The sequence below is a fragment of the Vulpes vulpes genome, chromosome 1, assembly GCF_048418805.1.
Source record: "Vulpes vulpes isolate BD-2025 chromosome 1, VulVul3, whole genome shotgun sequence".
NCBI lineage: Eukaryota > Metazoa > Chordata > Mammalia > Carnivora > Canidae > Vulpes > Vulpes vulpes.
In genome coordinates this window covers 74,841,578-74,856,396 of record NC_132780.1, presented here as the reverse complement: position 1 = coordinate 74,856,396, position 14,819 = coordinate 74,841,578, and the positions used below count along the sequence as shown (strand labels likewise).

Here is a 14,819-nt window from a genome sequence, read left to right as displayed (position 1 = left end):
TCAATTTAAGAGACGACTTCATTATCTGCTATACTGGTAAATTAATAATGATATATATATCAACATATATATGTAAAATTTTTTAATAGATTCTTAAATATTTCTAAGTGACCAACCGATAATAGGTACCCTTTACAACCAAGCTTAGGGGGAAGTGTATGCTATCAGGTCTTCACTCCACGATGCTTTATTTAGAGAGATCTGCTCCTGTGAGTCCAGTTTTCTAATGCTCAGTTTAAGAAATAAGACAAAGAAAAAGAAAATCCAAATGAAATCAAGGATACTTTTCCTCCAGTGGAATAAGGCTGGGAACATTCCTGAGGTGATTAAGCCTAATTTCTATCAGGCTTTGGAACAAGAAGGCTTTCATGACAGAGCTTATCTTTTCTAGTAATTGTTGCACATTCCCGCTTTATAAAATGCTTGGGGCCCTATTTTACTTATAAAAGGGAACTGGTGAGTTTTTAGGAGAGGTATTTTGGCAATATGCCAAAAAAGCTGATTTTTTTTTTCTGCCACCTTGGCTTAGGCAAAAACAAAAAACAAAAAAACCCCAGAAAACAAAATACGACATTGGTCATTATCTCCCATTTTAAACTGAGCAAGTGCTTGTGATTTGGTGTCTCTGTCACCAAATTGCTCTTCCACATTACATCGAGTGCCTCTTACCAACGGATGCCAAGCCCATTAGAGCTGCAATGAATGGGAAATAAGGGTTATAGAGATGTTCTTGTCACCTCAGACCTAAATTTAAGTGATGCACAGTGCCACTTCCAATTAATTTAAAAATGATTCCAGGAATATATTCCTCAATGCTTACGCTACCTGAAGGCCCTCAGCTTGACAGAATGATCTGTGCAAGATCACGATGACTCTGTGTGCTGGGTATTCTAGTAAGTACCATCAGAAAGTGGAATCGAGGCGGGGTCTGCTGATGTCATGGTAATCAGAGTAAGGAACTCAAGTTTGCTTCCTGAAGACAGAAGCTGGTAGGGATCTTTGGAAGCTCTCAAATTAGATTAGGCAAGGATGCAGAAGGGACATCATTTAAGTCACTTTTCAGACTTCCCCTGCAAATCCCTCAGAAGTGGCTACCATTACACAATTTGCCAGGAAGCGGATTTGTTTTTAACCTTTGGCTGAGGGGATCCCTGGGTGGCGCAACAGTTTGGTGCCTGCCTTTGGCCCAGGGCATGATCCTGGAGACCCAGGATCGAATCCCACATCGGGCTCCCAGTGCATGGAGCCTGCTTCTCCCTCTGCCTGTGTCTCTGCCTCTCTCTCTCTCTCTCTCTCTCTCTCTCTCTGTGACTATCATAAATAAATAAAAATTAAAAAAAAAAAAAACCTTTGGCTGAAACCAAAGAAAAGTACAAAGCATACAGTCTATTTCCTTCTTAGATATCTTAGAAGTTAAAAACTTCTAAGTTTTTCATAGTTTTATTTACTTTTGTGGCTCTATCATTCACCTACAATGTTGCTTCCTTTGAGACAAATAACTTAAAAATGGTGTAGGAATAAATGTATTTGATACAAGATCTACCAGATGTTGAAATCAGCAAAAAGTCAAAAGAAAAAGATTTTACTCTAATTAGCAAAAGCCCATGTAGCTGGTCATAAGATCATTAAGAAAGGAACATAAACATTAACATAAAAAGTATACTTAGCAGCAGCTATCAAAAAGGGCTGGAGAAAATAAATTTTATTAGAATGAATCCAGTACTATCCTAGAGGAAAGACATAATGTTACTTCTCTGAAAGGATCTTTTGTAGAAGAGGAGAGATAAATGCCAATTTTGGGAGTATTTAAGACCTGTTTTTTTTTTTTTTTTTTTTTTTTTTTTACATGCTTTACCTTCTGTTTTTCAGGAAAAGGAAGCCTGGGCTCTTGGGAAAGCAACAACCTCTATCAGCAGATCGGGTGGCAACATGGGCTGGAGAGATGAGTAAGATTTCAATCACAGATTATTTGCATAAAAGCCTTCATAGTAGCAGGGACTTCAGAGAGATGCATAGAGGAAGAAAAAGATTATTTTCCATCTATCAGATTGGCAAACATTTCAAAGAGAATGGCAAGGGTGCTAGGAAACCTGTATGTGCTGTCAGTATCTTCTAGATGTATAAACTTCATACTTAGTGATAGATATCAAAAACATTTTTTAAATGCCCTTGGATTCAACAATAACATCATCTGTCTTTAGGACAAATTTCCTGACCAAGAAAAGTACAAAAAGATGCATGCCTGCAGAGAGAAGTTCACTATGGTGTTTTAAAAGTGAAAAATTACAATCTAAATGCTATTGGCAGAAGACTGATTAAGTAAATTATAATATAATGGAGTACCATGTAGCCATTAAAAGTGATGGAGATTTATATACTCCACTGTGCAAAGATGTTCTTGTGGCTATTCAGTGAAAAAAGGTTCCAGAATAGAACAGTAAAACAACATTTAGATACAATTATATGAATATGCTTACAGAAAGTCTGAAGGGATGTTCTTATTGTAACAAATGATTACAACTCAGTGAGATTTCTGGTGATTTTTGTCTCCTTTTTTGTACTTTTCTACTTTAACACTGAGTACATAATTTACAAAAAAAATTACAAAGCTATCTTTGTTTTAAAAAAGACAGGTCCTAAACATGTTTTTCTTTAAAAACAAGCAGAATGTGTAAATAAAGGCAAACACCTCTTATTCCTTGGTAAAAAACTAAACTAAAAATGCCCTTTATTTATAAGTTACTTTTTACATTTAAGTCTCTGGACAATTTAAAGTATTTCACAGTAACTAAAAAATGTTTTGATTCATAGTTTTATTTACTATAAATAAGGTTTAGTTCCTGTGAGGTTTTAGTTCCTGTGAAGGCAACAATTATAAATTATGCCAATTCTAACTACACCAGGTATCATGAATGTATTAAGTACAAGGCACAGTAAATGTAAGCAATGGTGATTCTGACCAGTACTCTGAGACAGCCTCACCTCCAACAAATGTTGAACAAGATGAGTTCACAGGCATAAAAAGCCCTAATGCTCCCAGTCATATCAATCAGGAATTATTTATATATCCCATATCTTTCCTTCTAAGGGGAGAAAAAAAAGGCGTAATAGTCTAACCATAAATGCACTCACTCTTTTCAGAAATCCTTTCAAGTATCAATACTTAATATAAATATGAAAAGGTACAAAAATTAAGTTTTTGTGCTTGAGTGACATAATTATAAGTGGCAGGTTTTTTTTTTCCCCCCAGAGATTGTTTATTTGAGAGAGGAGAGAGAGTGCATAAGCAAGGAGAGGAACAGAGGGAGAGGGAGAAACAGACTCCCCAATGAGCAGGGAGCCTGATGTGGGATCATGACCTGAGTGCAAGGCAGATGCTTAACAGACTGAGTCACCCAGGTACCCTGCCTTTTCTTTTGATAATTGGGGAATTACTAGTTGGTATCTCTAGAGATCCTTATTTACTCACTGACAAGCATTTATCTCAACTATTCTAAACTGAAAATACCTGCTCCTAATAGAAACGATCTAATCATACTGTCACAGTGTGAACCTGGCTTGAACATGGCAGTCTTCTAGGACCATTTGGAGATCATCAGCTGCAGTAGGGAACCACAGGCCCATCGTAAATGCTCATTCTTTTCACAGTTAAGTTACTGTTATAAAGTTAATGCCATATCAGCCATAATCAGATGATAAAATACTATAAGTCAAAGTAATTGATGAATCCATACTAAGGAATCAGGCCTTGCTTGCTGGCCCACAACACTGCTCAGCAGGCGGGAAACGGTGAGACAATCCCAGGCTGAATTTGAATTGGTTCCTATATGAAGGCAGGGAAGCTCCCACCTTAAATCCTGGGTATGCCTACTGGCTTCAGTCAGCTAACAAGATAGCCTCTACTAGCTCTCCTTTTGTGGAATCTCTAAATGATAGACTATTGGTAAAATATAAATTTATATCTGATATATTATACATGTTCTATGTGAAATGAAATTCCATAATAACTATGAATAAACAAAGCATAAATTCAAAATATTTTTAAGGAACTGAATAGCTTAGCTTCAAGCATTTCAGCATGCCCTCGGTTAGCCAGCAGATGTAGCTGTGAATTAAAATAAGGAATGTGAACTGAGCTCTTTCAGCCAGTAGATGGAACCCTGCTTTTTTTTTGAACTAGGTTTATCTTGATTTAATACAATTCAAGGTTGCTACCAACAATTATTTGAACTGGGACTGATTTTGATTTACCTGAATTTACCTAGAATGATCATATCAATTATTTATTGAGTGCACAGATCTGGGCCATTTCTGTCCAGCATTTTCTAAGATTGTTTTCTTCAGTCATGGAAAGATAACTGAGGACTCAGAGCAACCTCATAATTATCCTCAAAACTCAGTGCAGAACTGAGATATACCATATTGCTTTCCACAAGACTCACATTGGGTCATATAATAAGAGTTTGCTTACAGAGTCTTAAAACCAAAGCCTTTCCATAATAACAGTCTCCTGGGGAGCCCTGTCTTGGCACAGTGCCTGGCTCAAGGTAGGCCCACATATATCTTCTGAATGAACAAATTAATAAACACCACTGCTTTTAAAAGGTATGCCCTTGAAAAACTATCAGTTGTTGATTTTTCTGCAAGACTTCTCAGATGTGGAGATCAAATTGATATTCCTAAGGACCTCCAGGTAGGGAGAGTATATTTGTATTCTCATGCTTTAGTTAAAGACATGAGATATAAAAGATTCCAAGTGTCCTTTTATTCAGTAGTGCAGATCAGAAAATAATCTTTCTTGCCCAACTATTTTATTTAGGCCATAATCCTCCTATTGGTGCCATAAAAAGAAGTTCACATTCTAAGAAACTAGAATAGCACCAGATAGCCCATAAAGCCCAAGTTCTTGAGCAAAGAACTTAATCTAAATAACCTAATTTTGTTGGTCAATGAAAATTTGGATTGATTCATTATGACTCTTCTTATTCAAAGGCTATTTTTATGTTAAAATATCTTAAAACTGTATTACTCAGTTTATGACCTACATGACTAAGTTCTGGAAATACCACCTATCAATTCCATGAAGTCAATATAGAGTTCTAACAGACCACCATTTTTATAGAAACTAAAAGCTTAATAATCTTATTATTAAATATTTCATGCCCTCAATTATATTTCACATGTAGTCAAAGAAGTTTTGTGATCTTCTAGGCAGCTGTGCTTAATTTTTAGCATAAATTAATAAAAATAAAATCTAATACTATTTTTTTTAAAGAGGTAGTATTACTGTTAAAGCAATACATATTAAAGAAACAAAGAGAAAAGTAAAATAGAAAATTCACCCGCACACCCATAATTCATTCACATATTTCTACTGGACATATTTCCCCCCCAGTTTTTTCCACTTATTTTCAAATAACTGCTCTCATATTTTATATACAAATAAATCCTGCTTTACCTTTATACTCTAAGCATTTTTCAACTGAAGATGAAGGCTAAAAGGACGGCTTCTCTTTTATGAGGAAAGAATGGCTGGTCATAGCTGACTAATGTTAATTACAATGGTGGAAGTGAGGCCCACATTAAAGATACCCAGTAGGGACGCCTGGGTGGCTCAGCAGTTGAGCGTCTGCCTTTGGCTCAGCACGTGATCTTGGGATCTGAGATGGAGTCCCACATCAGGCTCCCTGCAATGAGCCTGCTTCTCTCTCTGCCTATGTCTGCCTCTCTCTAACTGTCATAAATAAATAAAATAAAATCTCAAAAAAATCCTTAAAAAAAAAAGATACCCAGTAAAACCTGTCAAGTTATCAAGAATGTATAGATCACATCACAATCAACATCAAATTTACAACATCCCTCCTCTCATCCTAGCTCCTTCCAACTACTCCTTTATTTCCTACCTTAGCTAGGGGAGGTAACATTGGAAAAAAATCTAGCTTCTAAAGACTGTCAGAGTTGGATCCAAATCTTGACTCTGTCAATTACAAGCTGTGTGATTTTGGACAAGTGACCTAACCTCTCTGAATCCCAATTTCCTCATTTATAAAATGGGGGATAGTACTATCTGCTTCATAGTTATTGTGAAGGTTAAATAGTCTGCTATGTCAAAAATGTCTGGTACAATGCCTGCAATGGAAGGACAGATTTTATACTGGTCAAAAGCAAAATTGAAGTAACAAAAAATCATCACAAATCTTCAGTTACAAGTTTTCTAACTTTTCTAGGTAAACACAACTTTATCATTATAAACAATTACTAGCCAGCAGTTATGTCAAAAATAAAGGTTAATCAGACCAGGAGAAAAGCAACATTTACCTATTAGTATATTTTGAGTGGAAAGTACAATAACTGCCTATGTTCAGTTATGATTAAACCCAATGTGAAAAACTCAGTAATGCCAATAATATTACTTATCACTCCCTCTCCCTTGCAATTTCCCCCTCTCTACTGAGTCAATCTCATCAGCACACTCACATGCTATTATTTCTCCCAACATAAAAACAAAAAACCAAACACCTCTCGATCTCACTCCCCTTCCAATGACCCCATCTCTTTCTTTCTCTGTAAAGCAGAGCTCAAAATGTATCTATACATATCATCCCTCTCCTCCCTTCTCTTTTGGATTCACTTCACCTAAGGCTTTACCCACCAAGGACTGCTACTTTGTTAACCTGGCGAACTACTGAGTCTCATCTGATAGGACTTAACCTTAGTATACACCCTCTTCACCTGGCGTCCAAGTCACCGTTCTCCTGGTTCTCCCTGGTTTTCTCCTTTGGTAGGGAAATATCTTTGCTAATTTCCTCCGTATTTCCCAATCTCTCAACCTTGGGAGTGCCCAGAGCTCCTTCCTCAGACCTCTTTTCTCTCTACATTCAATGCCTTGATGAGCTCATCTGATCCCGTCTCTGAATACTATCCACATCCTGAAGAGCCTCAAATTTATATCTTTACTTTGTGCTGCTCCTCTGAATTCCAAACTTCTATAGCTAACTGCTTTCTTGACTCTCCACTTAGTTATCTAACAGATATTTCAAATTCACAGGCCCCAAACTGAGCTTTTGCCATTGTCCCTGACCATCTGTTTCCTGGTCGCCATCCATCTTCTAGCTGCTCAGGCCAAAAGCCTTGGGAGATCCCTGACAACGTTTTCTTCTCCCACCTCTCACATCCGACGTATAACAAGTCCTTGTTGACTCTACCTTCAAAATACATCCAGAACCTCTTTCGTCAACTCCACCATTGCCACCTATTCCAAACTGCCAAACTACCTGTCACAAATAGCCTGGTCTACAGAACTTCCTACCAGTAGTTTAAAAAAAAGCCAAACATTCCCAATATATAGCTTTTTAGCTTAGAGTATAAATTATATATACACACACACACACTCTTCTTGAAAATAAGGCATATTTAGACCACAGAAAGTAGAACATTCCAGATACCAATCACAGGATTTTAGTTACTTACACTGTGAACTCCTAAAGCCTTCCAGACAGCAAAGCTGATCACACCAACCCCACACCATGCATAAAGGGAGCCCCAACCCAAGGCTCGCAAGGCAAGGGAAGACCCACTCTCTGGTAAGGCAGCCGTGGCCATACTTCCCTGCAATGAAGACAGAAAAGAAAAATCATGATTAGTTTGGAAATTCATGACTGTATGAATTTCACCCTAATTTTGGGAAGCCAGACCAACCCGCTTTCAAATACCAGCTTTTCTATTTAATAACTTTAAGACTTAAGTCACAAGTCACAAGTTCTCTGATTGATAGGTATTTGAGTAGGCAGGGCATTGCCAGGAGCTGTGCTAGGTACTAGAGACAAAAAGGGAAGTAGGGTAATTTCTTTCTAAAGATTTTAATCACCCCCATGGGGGGGGGGGCAGTGTGGACCTGGGAGAGGGAGGAGGACACAGACACATAAAAGTTAATTATGATCTAAATGGGATGTGTAACAATAGAACCATACATATAGGGCACCATGGTCCCAGAGGATGATACCTAATCTATTGTTGTAATTAGAGGAAGCTTTAAGGAGGAGTTCTTCAAAGAAGTGAGCTAATCTAAGTCACTGCAAAGACTTTAAAATGTATACGCTAAATGCAGGGTATGTAGAAGAAACTCAGCTTAGGGTAGCTATTAATGAGAAACTAGAAAATAAATGATTCTCCTCTTGGGTTTCAAGGCGTCATAAAAAGGTAAAAACCTATAACCATCATAACTGAACAACTTTCAGACTACCAGCATACAAACTTGACTGAAGAATAGGAATGCAATGCATGCTTCAAAAGGGAATAACCACCCCATCACTGAAGGCACTGAGCTAGACTCAGTATTTGCTGACTTTGACACTTTTTTGTAATATACCTGAGACCTAACCAGATTTTCAAGAGATGTTTCTTCAGCTATTTTCTATGATAAAAACAAGTCTTATCCCCTTTTTCATGTTGTTGTAATTTCAGAGTGGTTCTCTAGATACCACAGATCTCACATAAATTCACTTACTTCTAACTGGCCTGAATTTTCATACAGAAGCAGTGTCATTAACCAAGTATTGTTAAACTGGGGTCAATTTAAGTGCCTACGTTTTATTTTAGAAACTTAAGTTAAAAATTCCTTATTTCCTTGGGAAGGATAGAAATTATGTATGTATTACATACATACATGTGTTTTTAAACACCACCTTAGGTTACATTTTCCTCTCTTTATTCAATGAAGGACAAAGAAAAATGAATGTTCATTTGGCACTTACTATTGCCTTTCAACTCCCAGTTTTCTAGCGGGAGACTCAGCTTAAGATAATGCAGTCAGGGCTTTAAAGAAATGATGACCATTCTCCTGAAATAATAGCAGTGTAGGCAGTCTCCAATTAAAAGGTCATCTTAAAGTCCTGAGTTGCAATCTAAATCTGTATTAAAATGAACACCTAGATTCCTAGATTCCATAGATTCCAGGCTAATGGACAGAAGTCTTTTTTTTTTTTTTTTTTTTTACAGAGAGGCAGAGACATAGGCAGAGGGAGAAGCAGGCTCCCTGTGGGGAGCCAGATGCAAGACTCAATCCCAGGAGCCTGGGATCATGCCCAGAGCTGAAGGCAGATGCTGAACCACTGAGCCACCCAGGTGTCCCAACAAAAGTCTATTTAAAAAAAAAAAAAGATTTTATTTATTTATTCATGAGAGACACAGAGACAGAGAGAGGCACAGACATACACAGAGGGAGATGCAGGCTCCATGCAGGGAGCCTGATGCAGGACTCGATCCCGGGTCTCCAGGACCACACCCTGGGCTGAAGGCGGCGCTAAACCACTGAGCCACCCGGGCTGCCCCAGAAGTCTATTTTTTTTTTAAATTTACATTTAAAAAGGCTAAAAATAGAATTCCTTCTCCAAAAATAATCAAAGATGTTAAGAATGGCATGGTGAGCAAGTCATTTAATCCATGTATGCCTCAGTTAAATGGGGACATTAAAATAACAGTATCCCATAGGGTTGTGATAAGGCTTCAATGAACCCTAATCCTTACAGCAGCAACTAGCACGTGGTAAGCATTCAAATGCTACATGTTATTATCACTATCAATGACAGAGAAAATTAAAAAAAAAAAAAAAAAAAGACAGAGAAAACTGCCAGGCAGTAACTATGAAGTATACTGCCTAAGTGGTATTCTTAAACTGGCACTTGCTCAGTGTAAATGCATTAACTGCTCCAGAACCTCTGAGCCTCTCTGAGTCTGGATCAATGGTAATGCCCTGATTCAAATATTTCCCCAGAGGGGAGGCAGAACTTTGCACAACACATTTAACCATCCAGAACAGTGGTTCTCAAACTTTCTGGCCTCAGGATCCATTTATACTTGGATCTCAAAAGAGTTCTGTTTATGGGTGTTATACTTGTTAATATTTAATATTAGAAATTAAAACTAAGAAATTCTTAATTTTTTTTAAGATTTATTTATTCATAAAACATTCACAGAGAGAGAGAGAAGCAGTGACGCAGACAGAGGGAGAAGCAGGCTCCCTGTGGGGAGTCCAGTGGGGGACTCAATCCCAGGACCCCAGGGATCATGCCCTGGGCCAAAGGTAAGCGCCCAACCACTAGGCCACACAGGTGTCCCAAAATTCTTAAATTTTAAGTATTAACTCATTTAAAAATAAACCCAATATAGATTAATATAAACCTATTTTTATGAAAACAACTTTCTTACAAAACAAAAGAATTTAATTCAAGGAAGCAATGTTTTACATTTCGATTAATCTTTTAAAATGTTTGGCTTAACAAAGGACAGATGAATTTTCATAAATGCTTCTGTATTCAATCTGCTGCAATATGTTTTTTGGTTGAAGAACTTGAATAAAATCCAGCCTTACAGAGATCTGTGGTTGGAAAAGGGACAAGTATTTTAATAGCCTTCCTTCCTTGATGTTCCACCAAAACTTCCCAAATAGCTGCATGCACTGTAGAATCTGAAGTCACACTGATGAGTTTTCTGTACTTTGTTACAGTGAAATCCATTAGTCTATTTTGTATTTCGAATGGGCCTTTTATCCATGCATTATGATCATTCAGAAAATATTGATTTACCAAGTGATGCAGACCTTTCCAATGTTGACACCATTTATTAAATATTTAATATTTCACATCATAAATATTACCACCAATCTCCTCAGAAAAACCTTTAAGTACTGAGCAGTTATTAAGCTCACAATGACAGATACAAGTTTCCTAAGATTTAGTTTTCACTTGCAAGCTCCAATTTTATCATTGGCAACAAAAACTGACAAGTACTTGCTTGAAGAGATGACATTGGGCTCATTTTGTTCATTTTGAAGAAAATGTCTGACAAATATCCACTTCTGAATAACTATAGTTTGTCAGTTGTTCTTTCAAATAAAAATGATATTACATGAAAAAAAAAGCAGCTAGTTCAGCATGCAACTTAATCATAAATTGCTTATCCTGGAGAAAACCATCTTTCTTTGAAATAAATCAGAAGTGCTTTATGTGCAATTCCCATTTCTTCATGTAGAATATTAAAGAGGGATATTCAAAGGTTAATATTTAATAAAATTAATAATTTTACTGCTATAACAAAGATATTCTTATGCCGTGAGGTTTTTGTTTTTTTGTTTTTTTTTTAAACTGTAGAGGCAGGCACCTGGGTGGCTTAGTGGTTGAGCACCTACCTTCGGCTCAGGGCGTGATCCCAGGATCCTGGGATTGAGTCCCACACTGGGCTCCTTGCATGGAGCCTGCTTCTCTCTCTGTCTCTCTCATGAATAAATAAATAAAATCTTTAAAAAAAAAAAAGAATAAATTGCAGATGCATGGTAATGAAGAACACAATGCCTGCTAGTAGTTTGGTGCCACTACCGTGATTACACCAAGGCACCAACAGTTTTACCCCCTACATGCTTCTCTACCATTAGCACAAATGTCTTGGTATTATGAAAAATTTGGACCTTATAGACCACCCCCCCCCCTTCTCTACCATTAGCACAAATGTCTTGGTATTATGAAAAGTTTGGACCTTATAGACCACCCCCCCCTAGAGTTTCCTAGGATCCCTAGGGTTCTATGGACCACAGATTGAAAACCACCATGTTTGATGGGGCATATGTGATAATCAAATCACAGAACCACAAAATAGAATATTAAGTTGTAAATGTGGGTATGTGTTTTCTTTTCCTGAGAATCCCTAGCTTTCATCAGATTCTCAGAAAGGTCTATGACCTAAAGGTTAACATGGTAATGTAGGCTTAGAAATCAGCGCAAATTGTTAAAGCATCACTATCAGTTAGGCTTTACTGATTTCTGCTACAAGATATATTTCTGCCCTGAAAATATTCTATAATACAGGGGGAAAATGACCACAAGGTTCACCACAGTGATTTGGGTAGCTCCATTTAAGCCCTTAGTATTCAGATGGGGACCAAAAGCACTTTTAAATGTGGTCTTTTTCCTTTACAGTATTTACAATGCTTAAGTATGATATCAGATTATTAAAAATACCAGTAGAAAGGGAACTCGACTGGTTTATGATATTTCACATAAAACTGTTCTTCAAACATCGAATTGTAATTTTATAGTTAATTGTGTAAATATTTGATATCTATCTCTTGCACCAGATGCTAGCTTCCTGAAGGGCAGATGTTTTGTTCATTTTTATATCTCTTGGACTTGGCTAGCACAGTGCCTGACACATAAAAGATCCCAAGTTAACATTTGTTGAAGCAATGAAATGATGGATAAGTAAGTCATGTGGGATGGAGAGGGCAGAGACAGGACAACACATGCAAAAAAAGTAACTACAAGTCAATGAGAAGTCATCAACTGGGGATATGACCACATGAGTGATTACTCAATCTTGCTCATGGAGTAAGAATTTTCTGGCATAAGTAGATTATGGTCATTCAACCCAAATTGAGCACTTATGTGTCAGGCACCTTTCTGGGGAGTGGAGCCACAGTAGCACACAAGCATGTGTGATCTCTGGGTTCCAGGGGCTGACCCACGTTTTTCATTAATATAAGATGCACTTTACTTCAACAATTTAACATTTTTGAAATAGAAATGCCTCTGGTGGGGTGCCTGGCTGGTTCTGTGAGTAGAGCATGAAAACTCTTGATCATGAGGTTGTGCCTTCAAGCCCCACACTGGGTACAGAGCTTACTGAAATAAATAAATAAATAAATAAATAAATAAATAAATAAATAAATAAATAAATAAATAGAAATGCCTCTGGCAATTAGTTTTGTGTCAAGAATTTAACTGGCATCATTTTTTTTATGGTACATAAAATATTGGGCCGTCTTATAACTAATAGGGAATTACCCAGCTTTAGATTTAGTCATGTTGTGAATAGGAAATGTACTGGATGAGCTTTCAAAGTCTTGTTCTGCTAAAATTTAAGAAAGCACATAATTAATTAAAGACTTCTTTCTAAGTGAAAATAAAGAATTGATTAATTTGTACGCTTCCTGAATCTATGAGGTGGATATAGGCTTACTTCTTAAAACCATATGAAAGGCCACCAACGTTTTCTTTACTTCTATGCACAACAGCTGCCAATTATCTGTAAACAGTAACAGTGCTAGGAATGGATTTCCGAGTCACAAACCTTATTGAACCATTCAGGGCTTTTCTTTTTAGCCAATGACAATGTTGTAACAAATCCAGCTAGCATTCCTGCGGCAGCCACAGTTCCAAGGAAAACTCCACCTGCCAAAGGTTTTTTTTGGGGGGGGGGGGAGAAGGGGGAGGGCGGAGGGCGTGGAGGGTGAGGAGAGATATTAAAGAAAAAAAAAAACACCTTAAGTTAAAAAGACGTATCCAGGTAAGTTCAGACACTATTTAGATTTTAAGGGGATCCCTGGGTGGCGCAGCCCAGGGCGTGGTCCTGGGGTCCCGGGATCGGGATCAAGTCCCACATTGGGCTCCCTGCGTGGAGCCTGCTTCTCCCTCAGCCTCTCTCTGTCACCCATGAATAAATAAAATCTTAAAAAAAACTAAATTAGATTTTAAGTCACTTTTGAAATTTGAGAAGCGATAGCTAGGCAGCTCTTGCCAAAGGTAACCTCACGGCGTCTAGTTCTGCGGGGTCGTTCCCGGGCGCTGAGAACGGGCGCAGGGTCCCTTCCCCTCCCTTCCCCTTCTCCGGGGGCGGGGTGGGGGGTGAGGGGTAGGGGCTTGAAGTTTCTCCCGGGGAGGAAAACCAGATAGTGCGACCTAGAAAGGGGGACGGTGGGAAGGTAGCGCACGGACGCCTCGCGGGACCAGCCACCCGGCCCAGGGGAGGTTCCACCGCGCACGACCCCCGACAGGCCGGTCTCCACCAGCTAAACTCGGGGGGGGGGGGGGGGGGTGCTGGGAAGGTCTCCCAGGGCCAGGTGTGTGGGAACGGCGGCTCCAGCGCGGGCCCCGGGACAGTCGCTCCGACTCCAGCACCCCTCATCACACCACACCTTTCACCAGGAAAAGTCGATCGTCTGCGGACCCCGGAGGCTCGAGGCTCGAGGACGGCCGCCCGGACCCAGCACCTGCTGTGTCCATGTTTAGGGACCTCCACGACCGCGTCCCACGCCAACTAGGGTCCGGGGGAGGCAGGCGCGAGGCGGAGGAGAAAGGTTCCGCTACCACCTCTCCCGGTGCGTCCTGAATACTGGTCCGGAACGCCCGCCGACCCCTAACCCTCCCTCTCTTCCTCCTCCTCCTCCTGCTCCTCGTCGCGGTGCACCCACCCCTGCCCCGGGCGCGGTGTCCTCGCAGGTTGGGTCGGTGGCTGCCCGGCGGGGCTGACCGCGGCGGCCAGTGCGGCGCGTCTCGGGCACACACAGTGCCCCGCTCGGACTCTAGGAGGCAGTGAGCGGTCGCGGACGGCGCCGCAGCCCGGGTGGCGCGGGTTCGAGTCCCTGGAGCTCCGCGTGGGGGTCGGCCTGACGTCACGCCCAGGACGTCCACCGGCGCCCGTGCGTCACGATCCTAAGAAAGCAGGTCTCGGTCTGGGCTCTGTCCTTCCCTGGGAAGTCTGCAAGCAGTCGTCGCTTTGGGTGGAAGTGATGACACCCTCCTTCCCCGCACTTCGATGGACGGACCTAGCAGGAGAGTGGCCGGCTGTCCCGCCGCCCCCGGGAGAGCGAGACCGCTGCGGAGGGCCCGAGGGCTGCCTGGAGCCCTTCCCGCGGGGAGATGCAGGCGCTCGCGGCCCCCAGCGCGCCTGGGCTTCGGCTTCACGGTCGGGGGCCGTTGGCCGGCGGCGCTGCAGTCTGTGAAAGGTCACCGGCAGGCAGCAAGAGGCTGGGAGGGAAAACCTCTTCAGCC

The 14,819-nt window shown here is 40.2% G+C and overlaps 1 protein-coding gene across 1 annotated transcript in view; it reads right to left on the bottom strand.

Annotated features, from left to right (window-relative positions):
• The window catches only part of TMEM242 (transmembrane protein 242), a 30,988-nt gene extending 16,885 nt beyond the window's left edge, over nucleotides 1-14,103 (bottom strand). The window contains exons 1-3 of the mRNA XM_072767179.1: nucleotides 13,964-14,103; nucleotides 13,120-13,220; nucleotides 7,471-7,608 (exon numbers count right to left, since the gene is read on the bottom strand). Coding sequence (XP_072623280.1) covers nucleotides 7,471-7,608; nucleotides 13,120-13,220; nucleotides 13,964-14,051 — 327 coding nt within the window. The 5' untranslated portion in view covers nucleotides 14,052-14,103. The remainder of the gene's footprint in view (nucleotides 1-7,470; nucleotides 7,609-13,119; nucleotides 13,221-13,963) is intronic.
• Nucleotides 14,104-14,819: the final 716 nt, after the last annotated feature.